Genomic DNA, 16,771 nt, shown 5'->3' on the forward strand with positions numbered 1-16,771 from the left:
GGGACCCATTAATCAAGGTCACCCGACTGCCTGAGTCCAGCAGGGCCAACGCTGGATGCCCTGCCACAGTCACCCGGCACAGGTGGCGCTCATCAGCAGAGTCGGGGCTAGTAGCTGTGTAGACAGGGGCAGCATAGAGAGAAACCCTTCTGGCGGAACTGCAGTCCATGGGCTCTGAGGAATTGGGGCAATGGGCTGCAATATGACCTGGCTCATGACAGGTCCAACAGGTGGGAGCCTCCCCCCTCCTCCTCCCCTGGGGTACTTCCCGGACATTGGGCGTTGTCCTGCCCCGGGAATTTGTGGGTGACAAGACCTTCCGTGCCTTAAGGCCTGTCTTGGTATAAGGGGCTTTCTTTGTTAGGGCCTGAGTGGCACAAAACCTCTCCACCAACCCCACCAGCGCATCGGCATCAGACGGGTCCCCGTGTCCCACCCATTGTTGGATCTCACCCGGCAAGGCCCTCAGGAAACGGTCCAAAACAACCTTCTCGACCATCTGGGCTGGGGTTGATGTCTCCGGCTGAAGCCACTTGCGGACCAAGTGAACAAGTTGGTGCATCTGCCCCCTCGGTGGTAGCGCCTCCTGGTATCTCCAGCTATTCACTCTTTGAGCGCGTAGATGCTGATCCACTCCTAGTCGGGCCAAGATCTCTGCCTTTACCTTGGAGTAGTCCCGGGCATACTCCTCGCTCAGGTCGTAGTATGCCTGCTGGGGATCAGCGACGAGGAAGGGGGCCAACACCTCTGCCCAGTGTTGCTGTGGCAACCTCTCTCGGGTGGCCACCCTCTCAAAGCCTGTCAGATAGGCCTCCACATCATCCTCGGCGGTCATCTTGGTCATAGCTTTGCGGACCTCTTTCCTGGCGTCCTTCACCGTCATTGCTGGGACAGTCCTTTGCTGAGCAGCGGTCAGGGCTGTTATCTGCTGGAGCAGCAATCTGTTTGTCTCTTGCTGCTGCACGTTGGACTGGACAAGCTGCTTGATTAACTCCTCCATGGCTGTGGCTTGCAGCTTCAGTGCTGTCAACTTCCAGGACATGCACTAGTGTATACTTCACTGCACTTTGCCCGCTCCAATCCACCATATGTGGGGAATTGCTCTGGTAGTTGACAGGTAGCAGTGCAAGAAGCAGTGACACACGCAGGTTTAAAAGTCCAACTTAAGTGTTTATTCACACTTGCAAAACAGAACACAAATTCAGCCTTGGCTTAGGCACATGCAAAAACATTATAAAAAGTAATTCCTGCCCGGCTAGGCGCTGTCTAATACATTTTGAGGACCCTAGCTATCCGGGTACCAGGCTGCCTGGCACACGCTCTTGGCCAGCAACAAGACAGGAGACCCTCAGTTACCTTTGCTGTGAGAATGCAATCTCGCTTTCAGCTCTCCAGGTAGGGCCTCTCCTACTGCTTCTGGCCTGCAGACTAAATCAGGCCCTAACGAGGCCTGTGACCTGCACCTGTGGGCTATACAAAAGCCCAGGACCGAAGCCCGGGTGGATTAGGAGTCCCACTACCAGCCTACCCCTACTCCATAATAAGCAGGCCCAGTACGGACATTACCAATGTGTCTGTGTTAGCTAGGCCAACACAGACAAAACAGACTATTCCTGCTTATCATGTCTGCATTAACCCTTGGGTTACTGCAGACAAACCCAGGGCTTTTACCACCAGCATTTCATCTGCCTGTAGGACAGATAGCGGTTTTCCCACACAACACCTCTCACTTTCTCACAGTAGTAATAACCCACGTCGGCGTTCTCCTTAGGATCTGTGGCTGTCTCAGACAACGTGGAAGCATGCTTAACTGCAGAAGCGTCTAAAGATGTTGCTAAAGACCTGCACCCACTGAGGTCTAAAGTCAGTGGGCGGTCAGGGACAAGTTAAGTCAAAAGAAGTTAGTTTGGACAAAGCAACCCATAAACTAACTTCAGTACTGCTGTGTTGGCAATTTGCATTAAAAAAGTGTGTTTAGGGTTACAGTTTGAGCACTTGGTCCCTAAAAGGTTTGCCATCATTGCCATAGGGGTCAGATCACAGAAATTGTGAATATACTGTTTCTCTAGTATGTAAAAGGATTGGAAAATTGGAAGATCGCCCTAGGATTCACAGTGACTGACCCTACGGCTTTCCACCATGACGGCCTGGAAAACAGCAAATGGCAAGATTGCTGTACCCATGCACTGCTTGTGACATCCTTGACTGGGTTCAACTGTGGGTTGTATAATTCAGCTGAATCCCAGATCTACTGTGTAACAAAAACATTGCTGTAACAGATTAATATGTAACATTGTTCACTTTCTACCATGTGCCTTTAGCTCTTATTTCTGCTTTCTGCAGGTTATATTCACATGCTGCACTTCAAACTCCATCACAACTGCATCGTAAAGAACAGCATTCAGCTTTCATTTTTTATTGTATACAGTTTTTGATTTTCCAAATCAAACCTGTTCAATAGCTTTGTTTCACCGGACCAGTTCATCTCTTTTACCAGCTAAATTTAGAAACTGCATCAAAAATCACAACATAACTAACAGCAGTTCATTATAATACAGTTGTGAAGACATTTAACTGCATTGTGTGAACACACGATCGCAACTACAAGGTAAGCAACTATGTTAAGTTTAAATGTGGTTTTTGGTCTAATTTCTTTATTTATCTACTTTCAGCAAATATTGACCTAGTAAACCACTACCAGAATTTTATTAAGCAGAATAACACCGTCCTAATCAAGTTTTTTACATGGTCCCGTGTTGAAGCAACATTCTGTAAACCAAATTGGTTTGAAATTTAAATTTGTTGTATAAATTCACAGGGGCGGAGATTTTAGCACTAAAGCGAAGCTCTCCATGCGTCAGAACATCCCATTTGCTATGACTGACTGTCAGGTTCGCAGGGGAGAACGCTCTGACTTTTGGTCCTTCTTCCGATGCTTCTGGCGGTGCTAGCAGCGTTCTCCAACCTCCTGCCCTTCTTCACACAGACTCCACCTCTCATCCGCTACCAGCGGTCTCTGGAACATGCTCTGGGCAGCGGCTGATAAGACCTTGCACTGTTTAGGGGTTGTGTTCTGGACTGCTGGGAGTTGTAGTACCTCTGCATGGTGTCTGCGATTGTGCCTTGTTGTTCTGCACCATGAGGGGTTAATTCCCAGAAGTTATCCAGCTCCTATCAGGTTCTGGAGGTGGGGTTCTGGCTGCATAAATTTCAGCTTCACTAGTCACCTGTGCCAGTGTTTGAAATCCCTTCATCGCTTGCTCTCTGCATCTAGGTTTGACCTGCTCTTTGTTCTGTATTGTTGTGATCTCGGCTACTTTTGAGGTTGGCCCTTTTGCTTCCTGATTTTGCTCTTGACATACGCTCTCGTTGTGACTCCGGCTATTTTGCTTCTCTTTTGTGTTTTATGTTTGTCAGTCTGCTCGTGTTATTCCCTTCCCGCACTTAGCTAGTGTATTCCGAGTCTTCAAGTAGTTGCCCCATGGTTTAGCGTGGGGGTGCTATAGGAAGGGACAGAGGTTGGGGCGAGTTCAGGGCACACTTCCCCTTTTGTTAACTAACCCTGAAACTGACATCATTCACGAGACTCCTGGACAGTCATTTATAATGTCCCTGGATGCATCTATTACAACAGAGGGGATGTTCTGAGGCAGGGGGAGCTTAATTTTATTGCTGAGCTTTCCTTTTCTGTGACTTTTTTTGTAAATGTATATTTATTAAATATTTTAACATTTTTCCAAAAAATAACAAGGTCATAGAGTTAGTTTGCAGAAGTTTACAGAAATCATGAACAGCACAAGTTTACAGAAATCATGAATAATTCAAGAAATCTTTCTTGTATTTGTTCAAACTCAGGATGTTTTACTTTAACAGCAAAGATGTAATTTACTCAATGGTGACACACAGACAGAGGGGGAAGACAAAAAAGGGAATGAAATATGTGTGATTAATGTCAATTTGGGCAAGTTTCATCTTTATTTTTAGGTTTTTTGTTCTATGGGATAAATACTGTTAACCCCTTCCCGACGCACGCCGTACTAGTACGGCACGCGCCGGGTCCGGGTGCATGGAGAGGGCTCGTGGGTCGATATTGCAGCAAAGGCTTACCGGTAACACCCGCGATCGGTGCTAGCACCGATCGCGGGTGCTTTCACTACGATCGCCGCCGGCAATGCTGCCGCGGATCATCGCTATCAGCACATTGTAGTGAATGAGGAGTAAAATCCCCATATACTGCCATATTGTAGTATGGCAGTATATGATAGGATCGATCAGACAACCTAGGGTTAAAGTACCCTAGGGAGTCTGAAAAATAGTAAAAGTAAAAGTAAAAAAAAGTTTAAAAAAAAAAATTATAATAAAAAAACCTAAAAATTCAAATCACCCCCCTTTCCCTAGAACTGATATTAATATTAATAAACAGTAAAAATCATAAACACATTAGGTATCGCCGCGTCCGAAAATTTCTGATCTATCAAAATATAATAACGGTTTTTCGCTGTGTTTAACCCCGTAACGGAAAAATCGTCCAAAGTCAAAAATGCCATTTTTTTGCCATTTTGGAAAATATAAAAAAATTAATAAAATGTGATCAAAAGGTCGTACCGTCCTAAAAATGATAACAATGAAAACGCCATCAAAAGTCGCAAAAAATGACACCACCCACAGCTCCGTACACTAAAGTATGAAAAAGTTATTGCCGCCAGAAGACGGCAAAATAAAAAAAAACAATTTTGTACAGGAGGTTTTAATTTTTTTAAATGTATGAAAACATTATAAAACCTATACAAATTTGGTATCCACATAATCGTAGAAACCCAAAGAATAAAGTAGACGTGTCATTTGGGGCACACAGTGAAAGCTGTAAAATCCAAGCCCACAAGAAAACGTCGCAAATGTGTTTTTTCACCATTTTCACTGCATTTGGAATTTTTTTCCTGCTTCCCAGTACGCACTATGGAATATTAAATACCGTCACTACGAAGTGCAATTTGTTACGCAGAAAATAAGCCATAACACAGCTCTTTATGTGGAAAAATAAAAAAGTTATAGATTTTTGAAGGTGGGGAGTGAAAAATGGAAGTGAAAAAACTAAAAAAGGCCAAGTCGTTAAAGGGTTAAGGAAATTTAGCCTGAGTTGGTACTGGAGTGAAAGTACAAAATACTGTATGTGTCATTTTACTTTTTTATTTTGAAGGGGGCATAACTTAATTTTTTAATTTTTTTTATTATTACTTTGCCCTGAAAGGGGCACTGACAGGAGTACACTTTTACCTATTGCACTGGCAGATTGGAATGCAGCAGAGCCTACAAAGTGGAACCTGTCCTTCCTTTACATACAATGTGAGGAAGCCATTCCTTTACTTAAAAAGTGACCATGGAATCTGAGGGGGTGAAAGTCTATTCTGATTTTGCTGTCAAAGTAAGCATAAATACCATTGTTTACATATAAACTATTGCAAAATTACTACAGAATTCAGGTACATTTTTCATTGTAACTCATCAATAGCTGTAACATACAGTGTTAGAGTAAAATATATAATCTTTTGTTTTTGATAAAAGCTGCTACAATGACCTTGGAAAAAATGAATGATAGCTAAAAATACCATTAGCAGTCTAAAAGTGCTTTATTTTTTTAACACCCAAAAGTGGTGAGTCCTGACTGAAAGAAATGAGGCTTCTCACAAAATGAATGTGTCATGTCTGGAAATTGGAAATCTTGACCCTTTGAATGGCTTTCTGTCTCTATTTCCGAGTTAGCCAGGTTCCAAGTGATCAGTCATAATCAAAACAGAGCGAAAATGCTGTACTTTCTCTGGTCAGGAGTCAAATTACTGTACTTGATCCCAGACGCTGCTTCAATGGGGTTTGCATTTAATCCAAATTCTCATTTTATTATAGTTTTTACTTGTTTATATTTGACTTATAATACAAATATAATAAACACAAGGAATCTTCTTAAAATACTCCTTTAAGAGTTAAGTCTCACAAAACCTCTAATACGAAAAAAGCACAATATGACTGTTACTCGTTATAGTTTTGTCTCTATGAAATTATTATTTTAGCATTGAAGCAGGGGCACAGGTGAGAGGTGGCAATGTAAACATACAGATAATCCATTAATAATGAACATTTAGTTACCTGGCGTGATACTGTTTGGTGGAGAGTCCCATCAAATATAATTGTTTTCTTAGGCACATACAGAGGAAGTTTTTCATGGAGATATACACAAAGCATTAGCATGGTCACTGGATTTGGATCACAAATGTCAGTGGCCTACAAGTAAGTTAAAATGTACATGTATGACAATCAGTAACTGCAAAGTCACATTCAGTGGTGGATTATAAAATAGGCGATTTGGGGCCCAAGCCTTCTAAGAGGCCCATAGCAACCTAAACCCCCAACCAAATTTTATACAGAGAAGGACCTTTATTCATGACATCCTTGTACATCTGTTCCTGCTCTCACTACACACATAGGGGCAGATTTATCAAGCTGTCTGAAAGTCAGAATATTTCTAGTTGCCCATGGCAACCAATCAAAGCTCCCCTTTAAAATATTCGTGGCCACTGGTAAAATTAAAGCTGAGCTGTGATTGGTTGCCATGGGCAACTAGAAATATTCTGACTTTCAGACAGCTTGATAAATCTGCCCCATAGTGTAGTTCTGGTAATGAATTAGGGCCACACATTAATTTTAATGTTTAAAAATATAGCAAAATTCAAATAAAAAAACAATACACCACTGTACATTTGTTTGTGTTTCATTCTATTTATTTTTTTCTCTTTCATTGCATACATTTATAACTTGTTAGAGGAGCAAATGTTAATTACTGTTAAAGATGGACTAGTTGGAGCCAACACTACAGGGTCCTTCTCTATGAGAGCAAGTGCACAAATTCACACCTCTGCTAGCTCTTCTCTGGAGACAAAGTGATCAAAGGAATAGGGGATATATGTGAGTGCTTTTGCTGTCAGAAAAACCATCAGACAAAGGAAATACCATAGCTGTCCATAACTAGGGCATAATTCATTATTTTGGTCCCCGGTTACACGGGACAGTTATAGGATCTAGATTCGCTCCTGGAGCGAGTATTGGAAGCCTAGCGTCAGAGGAAGTCAATTGCAGAACACCCCCAATATTAGGGTTAGACACGCCAAGTGTGATATGAGTGTGATATGGGGAAAAAGGTACTCGGTTGATTGGAAGCAATGGCAAGGTTGTGCCATCTTCCAAGCAAAAGTTATGGGGTTTTAATAAAACCCCAGACCCATAGAGTACCTCTATGATGGGAGGGGGATAGACAAACTCCCCCTCACGGTGACATCACAGCCAGGGGTGGAGGTCAAAAACCTTGTGGCTTTAAATTAGTGAAGCAGCCACATGGCTGGGTTCAGTGTAAGGACTCTATAAATTAGAAGACTGGATCGCTCTCCATGCCCTGTCCTCAGGCCAAGGAACTTCTATCTATCTATTTCCATAGCAAAAGTTTTTTGTTTATATTTTACCTAACTGTTGGTAAGTATCGTATGTGTACTGTTTTAAACTTTCTTTTTATTTTTGTCTGACAATATTATTTTTGAGTGTCAGATTTTTTTGTTAGTTTTTTATGTAAATTAAAGTTTTAAATTTAATAAGCCTCTGCCTGTAGCCTTAAAGAATCTGAGTCTCCGAAGGGAATTACGTTACCAGAGGTAATTTTTAGCATGGTGTATGTAGTAAGCAATTGCATGTTCTGTGTGAATTCATCATTTTAATATAGTAAAAAAATTGTGAGTGCATGTGCTGTGTAAATCATCAGTGTGCTTTGTCTGTGTGGTTGAGGTGCTTATGGCCTTCTTTGAGTAAGTAACTTGCGGGTGGTGGCAGTGACTGGATCTGGGTGCAGAGATTGCATGGAGCAAATTTAGTGTTAAGACACCATTTTGTGGAAGTGGGCAAACTTTAAGGGCTAAATTCTAAGACTCCATAGAGTAGGTGCACCCCATGTTTGGTCTCTGGTGTGTGGGGTTCATGACATTTATGAAGACAGTTAGAAATTTACCTGTACATCAATGTTGAGATTGACAGCCCGAAATGCATTGACCAGAATAAGGCAATTGTGCAGGCACTGCTCCGGTGTCTCTGGGTTGGTGTACATATCTATGAAGTGGGTGGAAATCTGGAAACAAGAAAAGAGAGTTTTTTTCAAAAAAGAACTTTACAGAGCATGTGACATACTGTGCTGACTATACATGATACTTACAAGATAGGGACAATAAACTGCCACCTGAGCAGCGAGAACAAGCCCATCTAAAATGTCCTTATCAAAGTTCATAATCCATCGTGTAGGCGGTATGTCACCTAGAAAAAATATATATATATTCCAGTAATTGTAAACTTTATACAATATTGTAGCAGAAAGATATAACAGCATTTGCAATGGGTTTACATAATATAACACAGCAGAAGTCACTATTTCCAAAAACAATTATTATTTTATTATATTTTTCACAATGTTGTTTATGGTTTGTTGACTCTTTAAATCAATTACATTCCATTCATAATGGATTTAGGAATAGATATGTTTCACTATTTTTAGCATTATTAACAGAACAGTTATTAGTGATTGTATTATCCTCAACGACAGATTGTGACTCATAAAGCTGATGTAACGTCTTCTGGTCAAATCTCACTCCAAGTCTGGCGTTGTAGACTGATAATGAACCTGCACACATAGGTTGCTGGTAGAGTATATTCTCAATTGGCAGATTTACGTCAGGCATTTCTGTAACTGCCGATCTGAACAGGGCTTGCAGAAATCCATCTACTTCCCACCAGGATTAATTGAAATAAATGGATCAGAAATTTCAGAAAAACAAATCTGTGTGAAAATGCCCTAAATAACCATGCAGACACCTACAGCTTCAAGGGGGTTTACCACAAATGCAAATTTTAATTATTATTCTTTTCATAAAGTTAGACTTTTTAGTAATTGGAATGTTTAAAAATTATTTCTGCGCAGCTCAGATTTATGCTCCATGCTGCTACCTTACACTAGGTATCTACACATCACTTGTGGCTGTTCATGTAACACACATGCAGTATAGCTAAATGTTCTATCCTCTGGACCCTCCCTATACTTGTTTAGGCACTCGCAGAGAGATGGAAAATAATTAAGTATGTGCAAAAAAAGGCTAATTAGGACCAAAATTGTTCACTCTTAACCCTTCTTTTCAATATTACTAGCCTACTGGGAGAAAGGCAGTTTGTTCTTCATAGGCAGCATCAATGCATTTAAACTTCAATGATACAATATAGATAAAAGGTTATACAATTTCCATAGTTTATGCAGAGCTCTGATACTAGGCAATACATTTGCCATGCAATGCTTAGTGTTACATATTGATTTTGGAACACAGTATTAATGTTCTGAAAACATGCAGCTGCGTCTTCAGCCTTTCAGTTTCTAATAACTGTTGTTCTCTTAAATCTATGAATAAAATAAAGATTCCATAGCTGTGTGAATAAACCAATAGAATGACCTCAGAGAACCTTGTGTACGACTTGGAAAACAATATCTAGAATACACAGAAAACTAATTACAGGTGTCTGAGTAGAAAATCTAAGCTGCAACATGGCCTAGAGCCGATGCCATTCTCATATCCCTGCAATATAGGCTTCATTTTCTTTTCCTTGATAATGCTGATAAGCAACAACAATAAGGATAACACACAGATACATGCAATGCTTAATGTACAATGTCTATTACAATTCTTGCCTAAAATATGTAATCTTATGTACAGGATGTGGGAGAGAGGATTATCTCTTAACCTTAAGACTTAAAAAGCCAATCTGTAAAAAAGGTCCAGCTGGATTATACGCCTTGCTAAGAAACCCCATTACCTGGAAATAACCATATAATCCAATTATAATGCAAAAAATATAGAAAAAACACAATCTACAAGCATTCCAGAAAAAGTTTTACCAAGAAGTTGTGAGTCACAAAAAGTATGAAGGAATAACAATTTTAAATAAAAAAAACATAGCAAAGTTACATGCTGGTGTCATACCTCCTAGTGCAATATTTTCTCTAATACAGGCAGTCTGTAGTTTTGTTCTTAAGATGAATTTGTATGTAAGTCGGAACTGAATACTTTATCATTGTAACCCCAGCCAAATTTTTTTGGGTCTGTGTGACAATTGGATTTTAAAAATGTTGGATTCTCAAAAGAACCAGGATTAACAATAAAGCTTCATTACAGACACCTTTCATAACTGTTATAGCTGTTTATTGTAGCCAAAGGCTAAAGTACAGTAAATTACCAACATCCAGAGGTCCGTTTGTAACTAGAGGTCCTCTGTAAGTCAGGTGTTCTTAAGTAGGGGACCGCCTGTACTAAATATTATGCTATACTGTATTTCGTTTTTTTTTCACATTTGCAACATACTCGTATTTTATGACCGTAAAGTATTGTAATGAAAGATCAATTCATCATATCTCTTTTTTAAACTATTATATTGGATATACAGTGCTTCAATAAATAGGAAATATTTGAACTGCAACACTAGTTACTAAAAATATTATCCACCAAATTTGTTTAGCAGTATTTTTTGTTAACAGTAATAACTCATTACTATAAAATAACTAGTTTTATGTACAAACAAGAGTCCACAGGGTCTGGTCTCTGAACACAGCTGCATAAGTTTGGAGGAAGAGTTAAGGTTTTCCCAAAAATTTTTAGCAGTTATTGACCCCTATGGGTTCGGTGGTCTTCTGAGAGTGTGTTCAAACACTGGAGTTTAAACTACATCTCAACTGCATTGTAATCAGGAGCATTTTCTTCATTTAACAAGTGAAAGACATTAACTGAACAGGTGAAAGGAGTAATCTGTTCAATAAATATGATTCGCCTAAATCTGGATTGAATTTAATTTCATTGTAAAACAACTTTTATTATAGCCATAGCAATTTTTTTGTTATCCCTGGATACTTACATACAACAGTGATGTATTGTATTGTGTATTCTGCAGAGATTATGCAGTGGAAAAAGTAGGATTTTATAAATAATTAGTAACCAATAAAACTGTCTTTGTTCTCTGCCTTATTATTAACGATTTGTAATTAAGCCTAAGTTGCACAAAACTAATTAAATCACATTATAAAAATGCCAGCTGAAATTAAAAGTATTTTTTAAAGTTAAACAAAAATAGTAATCACAAGAGAGACTTCGGCTTCTTAGGTCAATATCTGCTGGCAAGCTCCCATTAAGTACCCATATGGCAACGCTATCATTCCAATTTATCACAATTTCTCCATGCCACTTTTATAATTATGATGAGGTTATACACTCACCGGCCACTTTATTAGGTACACCATGCTAGTGCTGGAAGCATTCCTCAGAGATTTTGGTCCATATTGACATCACACAGTTGCCGCAGATTTGTCGGCTGCAAATCCATGATGTGAATCTCCCGTTCCACCACATCCCAAAGATGCTCTATTGGATTGAGATCTGGTGACTGTGGAGGCCATTTGAGTACAGTGAACTCATTGTCATGTTCAAGAAACCAGTCTGAGATGATTCCAGCTTTATGACATGGCGCATTATCCTGCTGAAAGTAGCCATCAGATGTTGGGTACATTGTGGTCATAAAGGGATGGACATGGTCAGCAACAATACTCAGGTAGGCTGTGGCGTTGCAACGATGCTCAATTGGTACCAAGGGGCCCAAAGAGTGCCAAGAAAATATTCCCCACACCATGACACCACCACCACCAGCCTGAACCATTGATACAAGGCAGGATGGATCCATGCTTTCATGTTGTTGACGCCAAATTCTGACCCTACCATCCGAATGTCGCAGCAGAAATCGAGACTCATCAGACCAGGCAACGTTTTTCCAATCTTCTACTGTCCAATTTCGATGAGCTTGTGCAAATTGTAGCCTCAGTTTCCTGTTCTTAGCTGAAAGGAGTGGCACCCGGTGTGGTCTTCTTCTGCTGTAGCCCATCTGCCTCAAAGTTCGACGTACTGTGCGTTCAGAAATGCTCTTCTGCCTACCTTGGTTGTAACAGGTGGCGATTTGAGTCACTGTTGCCTTTCTATCAGCTCGAACCAGTCTGCCCATTCTCCTCTGACCTCTGGCATCAACAAGGCATTTCCGCCCACAGAACTGCCGCTCACTGGATGTTTTTTCTTTTTCGGACCATTCTCTGTAAACCCTAGAGATGGTTGTGCGTGAAAATCCCAGTAGATCAGCAGTTTCTGAAATACTCAGACCAGCCCTTCTGGCACCAACAACCATACCACGTTCAAAGGCACTCAAATCACCTTTCTTCCCCATACTGATGCTTGGTTTGAACTGCAGGAGATTGTCTTGACCATGTCTACATGACTAAATGCACTGAGTTGCCGCCATGTGATTGGCTGATTAGAAATTAATTGTTAACGAGCAGTTGGACAGGTGTACCTAATAAAGTGGCCGGTGAGTGTATATTGGTACCCTTATAGTGGCTACAAAATAAGGAGAGTTTATATCAACTTAAAGGTGTATTCCCATTTCGGCAAATTAATGTTATTGTTTGTATGATGAAAAATAATTTCCAATATACTTTCTCTTTCTATTCCTCATGGCTTTTTGGATCTCTGTTTGCTGTCATTCTATAGAACGCTTTATTGTTTACTTCCAGTGGACAGAAATCTGACCATGGTCACACATGTGTACAGCTCATTAGTATCATAGAGAGTAATCAGAGCTGTGTGATGTAAGGAGACGCGCACCTGTGTGATCATGTTCAGATTTTTGTCCACAGAAAATAAACAATGCAGCTTTCTATAGAATGACAGAAAGCAGAGATCCAGAGGAATTTATACAGAAAGTATATTGGAGATTTGTAAAACTTTTCATTATTCAAGCAATATAAATTATTTAATGAAATGGGAATACCCCTTTAACTTATGGTGATCTATGTTTAGTTGGGTATATCTAAAGGAGTTATTGCAGCCACAGTTGAGCACAGGCTTAAATTGTGGGCCAATTATGATATATACAAAGATGGGTGGAGATTGTATATTAATGAGCAAAAATAAAAAAGAATGGTTGTCATCTTACCAGTTGGTTTCAATGAATCAAAGAGTGAAAAATGTAAAGGAGTCTGAATACTTTCTTTACCCACTGTATAATGGTATACATTACCATTAGATTGATTATCTGGATGATGCTACCAAACTGGGCCAATAAAAACATGATTAGTAAGGTGCTAAGCTACTTTAACCCCTAGGCGCACCAGGACGTTATAGTACGTCCCCGGGGCTAGATGCTTAGCGCACGGTGACGTTCTATAACGTCCTGCTTCTGGCACCGGCTCACGAACGGAGCCGGTACCAGAAGCAGCGGCTGTCAGCTGTCTAGTACAGCTGACAGCCTGCGCTAACACCCGCGATCGGAGCCGGCTCCGATCGCGGGTGTTAACCCCTTACACGCCGCGGTCAAACATGACCGCGGCGTGTAAGTGTGTTTGAGCTGTGGATCGGATCCCCCGTGCTGCTTACCGGGGGATCCGATCCACTTCTGGGCAGCTCCGAGGACTGGCATGTGCCCCGGAGCTGCCCGGTCTCCATGGCAGCCAGACCCCTTCCGGGTCTGGCTGTAAACTGTCTGAGCATGCGCAAGCTTGCTCAGACAGTTTACACTGCTCTACAATAAAATAGTATTGTAGAGCAGTGTATTGAACTTAAACCAGTGATCAGAGCATCACTGGTTTAAGTTCAAGTATGTATAATTAAAAAAAAGTCAAAAACACTAAAGTTAACACATTAGAATAAATAAAAAATAAATACATAAAATATAAGCCCCTAAAATGTCACTTTCCCATAAAAAAACTTAATAAAGTATAAAAAACATAAAAACACAAAAAAAACCCGCATATTTGGTATTGCCGCGTCCGTAACAATCTGCATAATAAAACAGAATTGTTACTGGACCCGCACGGTAAATTCCGGAGGAAAAAAACGCAAAAAACATTCTGAAAAAAGATAATTTTTAATTAATACCCTATAAAAAATGCTCTAAAAAGTGATTTAAAAAATGATATGCACTCCAAAATAAGCCCACTAAAAGGACAACTGTTCTCGCAAAAAATAAGCCCCTAACAAGATTTATCTGCCAAAAAATAAAAAAGTTATGCATATAAAAAGATGGTGATGCTAAAATGAATAAGATTTTCCCCAAATTAGTTTTTATTCAGTACAATTGAATAAAATACACAAAACCCCCACATATTTGGTATCCCTGCGTCCGTAACAATCTGTATAATAAAACAGAATCGTTATTAGATCCGCAAAGTGAACCCCGTAAAAAACAACCTAAAAAACTCTCTCTGATAAAGATGATTTTTTATTAATGCCCTTTAAAAATGCTCTAAAAAAGTGATTTTAAAAAGTTACGCAATCTAAAATAAGACCACTAAAAAGAGCTATCATTCTTGCAAAAAATAAGCCCTTAAACAGATTTGTTAGGGGAAAAATAAAAAAGTTATGCATATGAAAGACGGTGATGCTAAAATTAACAATTTTGCCAAATTACTTTTTATTCAGTAAAAATGGGAAAAAATAAAAAAAAAATATATAAATGAAGTATTTTCATAAACGTGGCGACCCATAGAATAAAAATAATATACTATTTTCATGCTATGGTTAACGGCCAAAAAAAAAAAACACATAAAAATTTTCCTAAAAATTGATGATTTTCATTTCCTCCACCAACAAAGAGTTAGTTAAATCTCACCAATTAGCTATAGATGCCCCAAAATTATGTATTAGAAAAGTGCATCTCATGTGGCAAAAGAAATAAGCCCCTATAGGTCCTCAATAAAAAAAAGAAAAAAATTATAGCCTGTACAATGTGACATAGCAAATCTGATCTGGATGGCGCCTCCTTCCCTTCTATGCCCGGCCGTGCGCCCATAAAGCAAGTTACCACCACATATAGAGTATCCGTGTACTCGGGAGAAATTGGGTAACAAACTTTGTGGAGCCTTTTTTCATTTTATCCATTACAAATGTTTAATTTTCCACCCAAAATGAGTGTATTGTGAAAAAATATTACAATTTGCAGACTCCACCTCCATTTTGTTTTAACCCCTATAAAACACATAAAGGGTTAACAAACTTCTTAAAAGTGGTTTTTCATACGTTGAGGGGTGTAGTTTCCACAATGGGGTAATTTACGAGTCTCGCTATTATTTAGGCCTCTCAGTGTCAATTAGAAACTGAGCAGGTCCATCTAAATACAGGTTTTGGCGATTTTACAAAAAATGTGAAAAATGGCACCCAAATTCTGAGCCTCATAACATTCTAGTAAAATATGTGGAATCTGAAAAACCCATGCCAACATAAAGCAGACATTTGGGAAATGTAAGTTATGAATTTATTTGGGTGCTATGACTTTCTGAATCAAAAGTAGAGAATTTAGAACGTTGAAAATAAAGAATTTTTCAAAATTTTTGCCAAATTTTGTTTTTTTTCATAACTAAACGCAAAAGATTTCATCCAAATTTTTAAACTAATTTGAAGTACAATGTGTCACGAGAAAACAATCTCAAAATCCCCTGGATATCTCACAGCGTTCCCACGCTATAACCACTTATAGTGACACAGGCCAGATTTGAAAAATGGGGCCGCGTCCTTTAGGCCAAAAGATGCTGTGTCCCCTAGGGGTTAAAACATACTTGTTTTGAATTATTAGATCAATATCTGCTGACAGGTTCCAGTTAAGTACCCATATGGCATTATTACAATGCAATGCTAACATTCCAATTTTTCACCTTTTTCACAATTTCTCCATGCCACTTTTCTCATTCTTTCATAGTGGACATTGAGCCAAGTAAGAAGAATTCTTTCTGATGTTGAATATATGTTGCTCGATAAAGGCTCTGAACTGATTTTTGGCATACAATCTATCATATTGTCATCATCGCTTGTTCTCTGTGTAACACGTGACAGGACAAACACCTGAAAAACAAAGCAAAGCAATAAATGCAGGCTGCTTTATTGTCACTGCTAAAATACGCAAGCAAGAAGAGAGTGAAACCTTTGGAATTACATGACTTTTTGCAAGATTACTAAGATGTGATTCTTATCTAAGCACACATATAGACAAACTAAACTTAATAGCAGTTGTACAGTTGAGCTCTTCAACCAAGCACAGCCAATTTCATTTTAAATGCAGATTACAGGTGGTCCCCGAGACACACAACTTACAGGTAACTCCGTGTTCCTTACAACCCCCTATACCAGTGGTGGCGAACCTATGGCACTGGTGCCAGAGGTGGCACTTGGAGCCTTTTCTGTGGGCACTCGCCAGAGAGGACTCCAGGTATCTTCCTGCAGTCCCAGACAGCCCAGGACTTGCTGTGCACAGAGCTATTTTAAAGTGACTGCGCTATCTGGGACTACTGGAGGAGTGGGAAGGTGTGGACAGATTTGGATTATCATTGTAGCTCCTGCTCCAGCCCTGACAATTCCTCCTGTTTATGGGACCCTGGAGGGAAGCTACAATAATCATCCAAATTTCTTTTATTTTTTGCTTTATTGGTTTCCTCAGGGTGTGATTATGAATATAAGATGTGACAGCAAGGGGTAAAAACACAAATTAAATTTCTGTGTTGGCACTTTGCGATAAATAAGTGGGTCTTGGTTGTAGTTTGGGCACTTGGTCACTAAAAGGTTCGCCATCACTGCCCTATACCCACCCATTCTCTCTTCCTCAATCAATTTACACCATCCAA

At 39.8% G+C, this 16,771-nt stretch overlaps 1 protein-coding gene across 5 annotated transcripts in view; it reads right to left on the reverse strand.

Moving 5' to 3' along the window:
* Positions 1-16,771, reverse strand: part of CFAP47 (cilia and flagella associated protein 47) — a 381,927-nt gene that overhangs the window by 229,326 nt on the left and 135,830 nt on the right. For all 5 annotated transcript variants that reach the window (XM_072135929.1, XM_072135930.1, XM_072135931.1 and 2 more), the window contains exons 34-37: positions 15,809-15,995; positions 8,246-8,343; positions 8,045-8,161; positions 6,142-6,276 (exon numbers count right to left, since the gene is read on the reverse strand). In XM_072135929.1, the coding sequence (XP_071992030.1) occupies positions 6,142-6,276; positions 8,045-8,161; positions 8,246-8,343; positions 15,809-15,995 (537 nt within the window). The remainder of the gene's footprint in view (positions 1-6,141; positions 6,277-8,044; positions 8,162-8,245; positions 8,344-15,808; positions 15,996-16,771) is intronic.

This window comes from Engystomops pustulosus, chromosome 2 (genome assembly GCF_040894005.1).
Source record: "Engystomops pustulosus chromosome 2, aEngPut4.maternal, whole genome shotgun sequence".
Taxonomy (NCBI): Eukaryota; Metazoa; Chordata; class Amphibia; order Anura; family Leptodactylidae; genus Engystomops; species Engystomops pustulosus.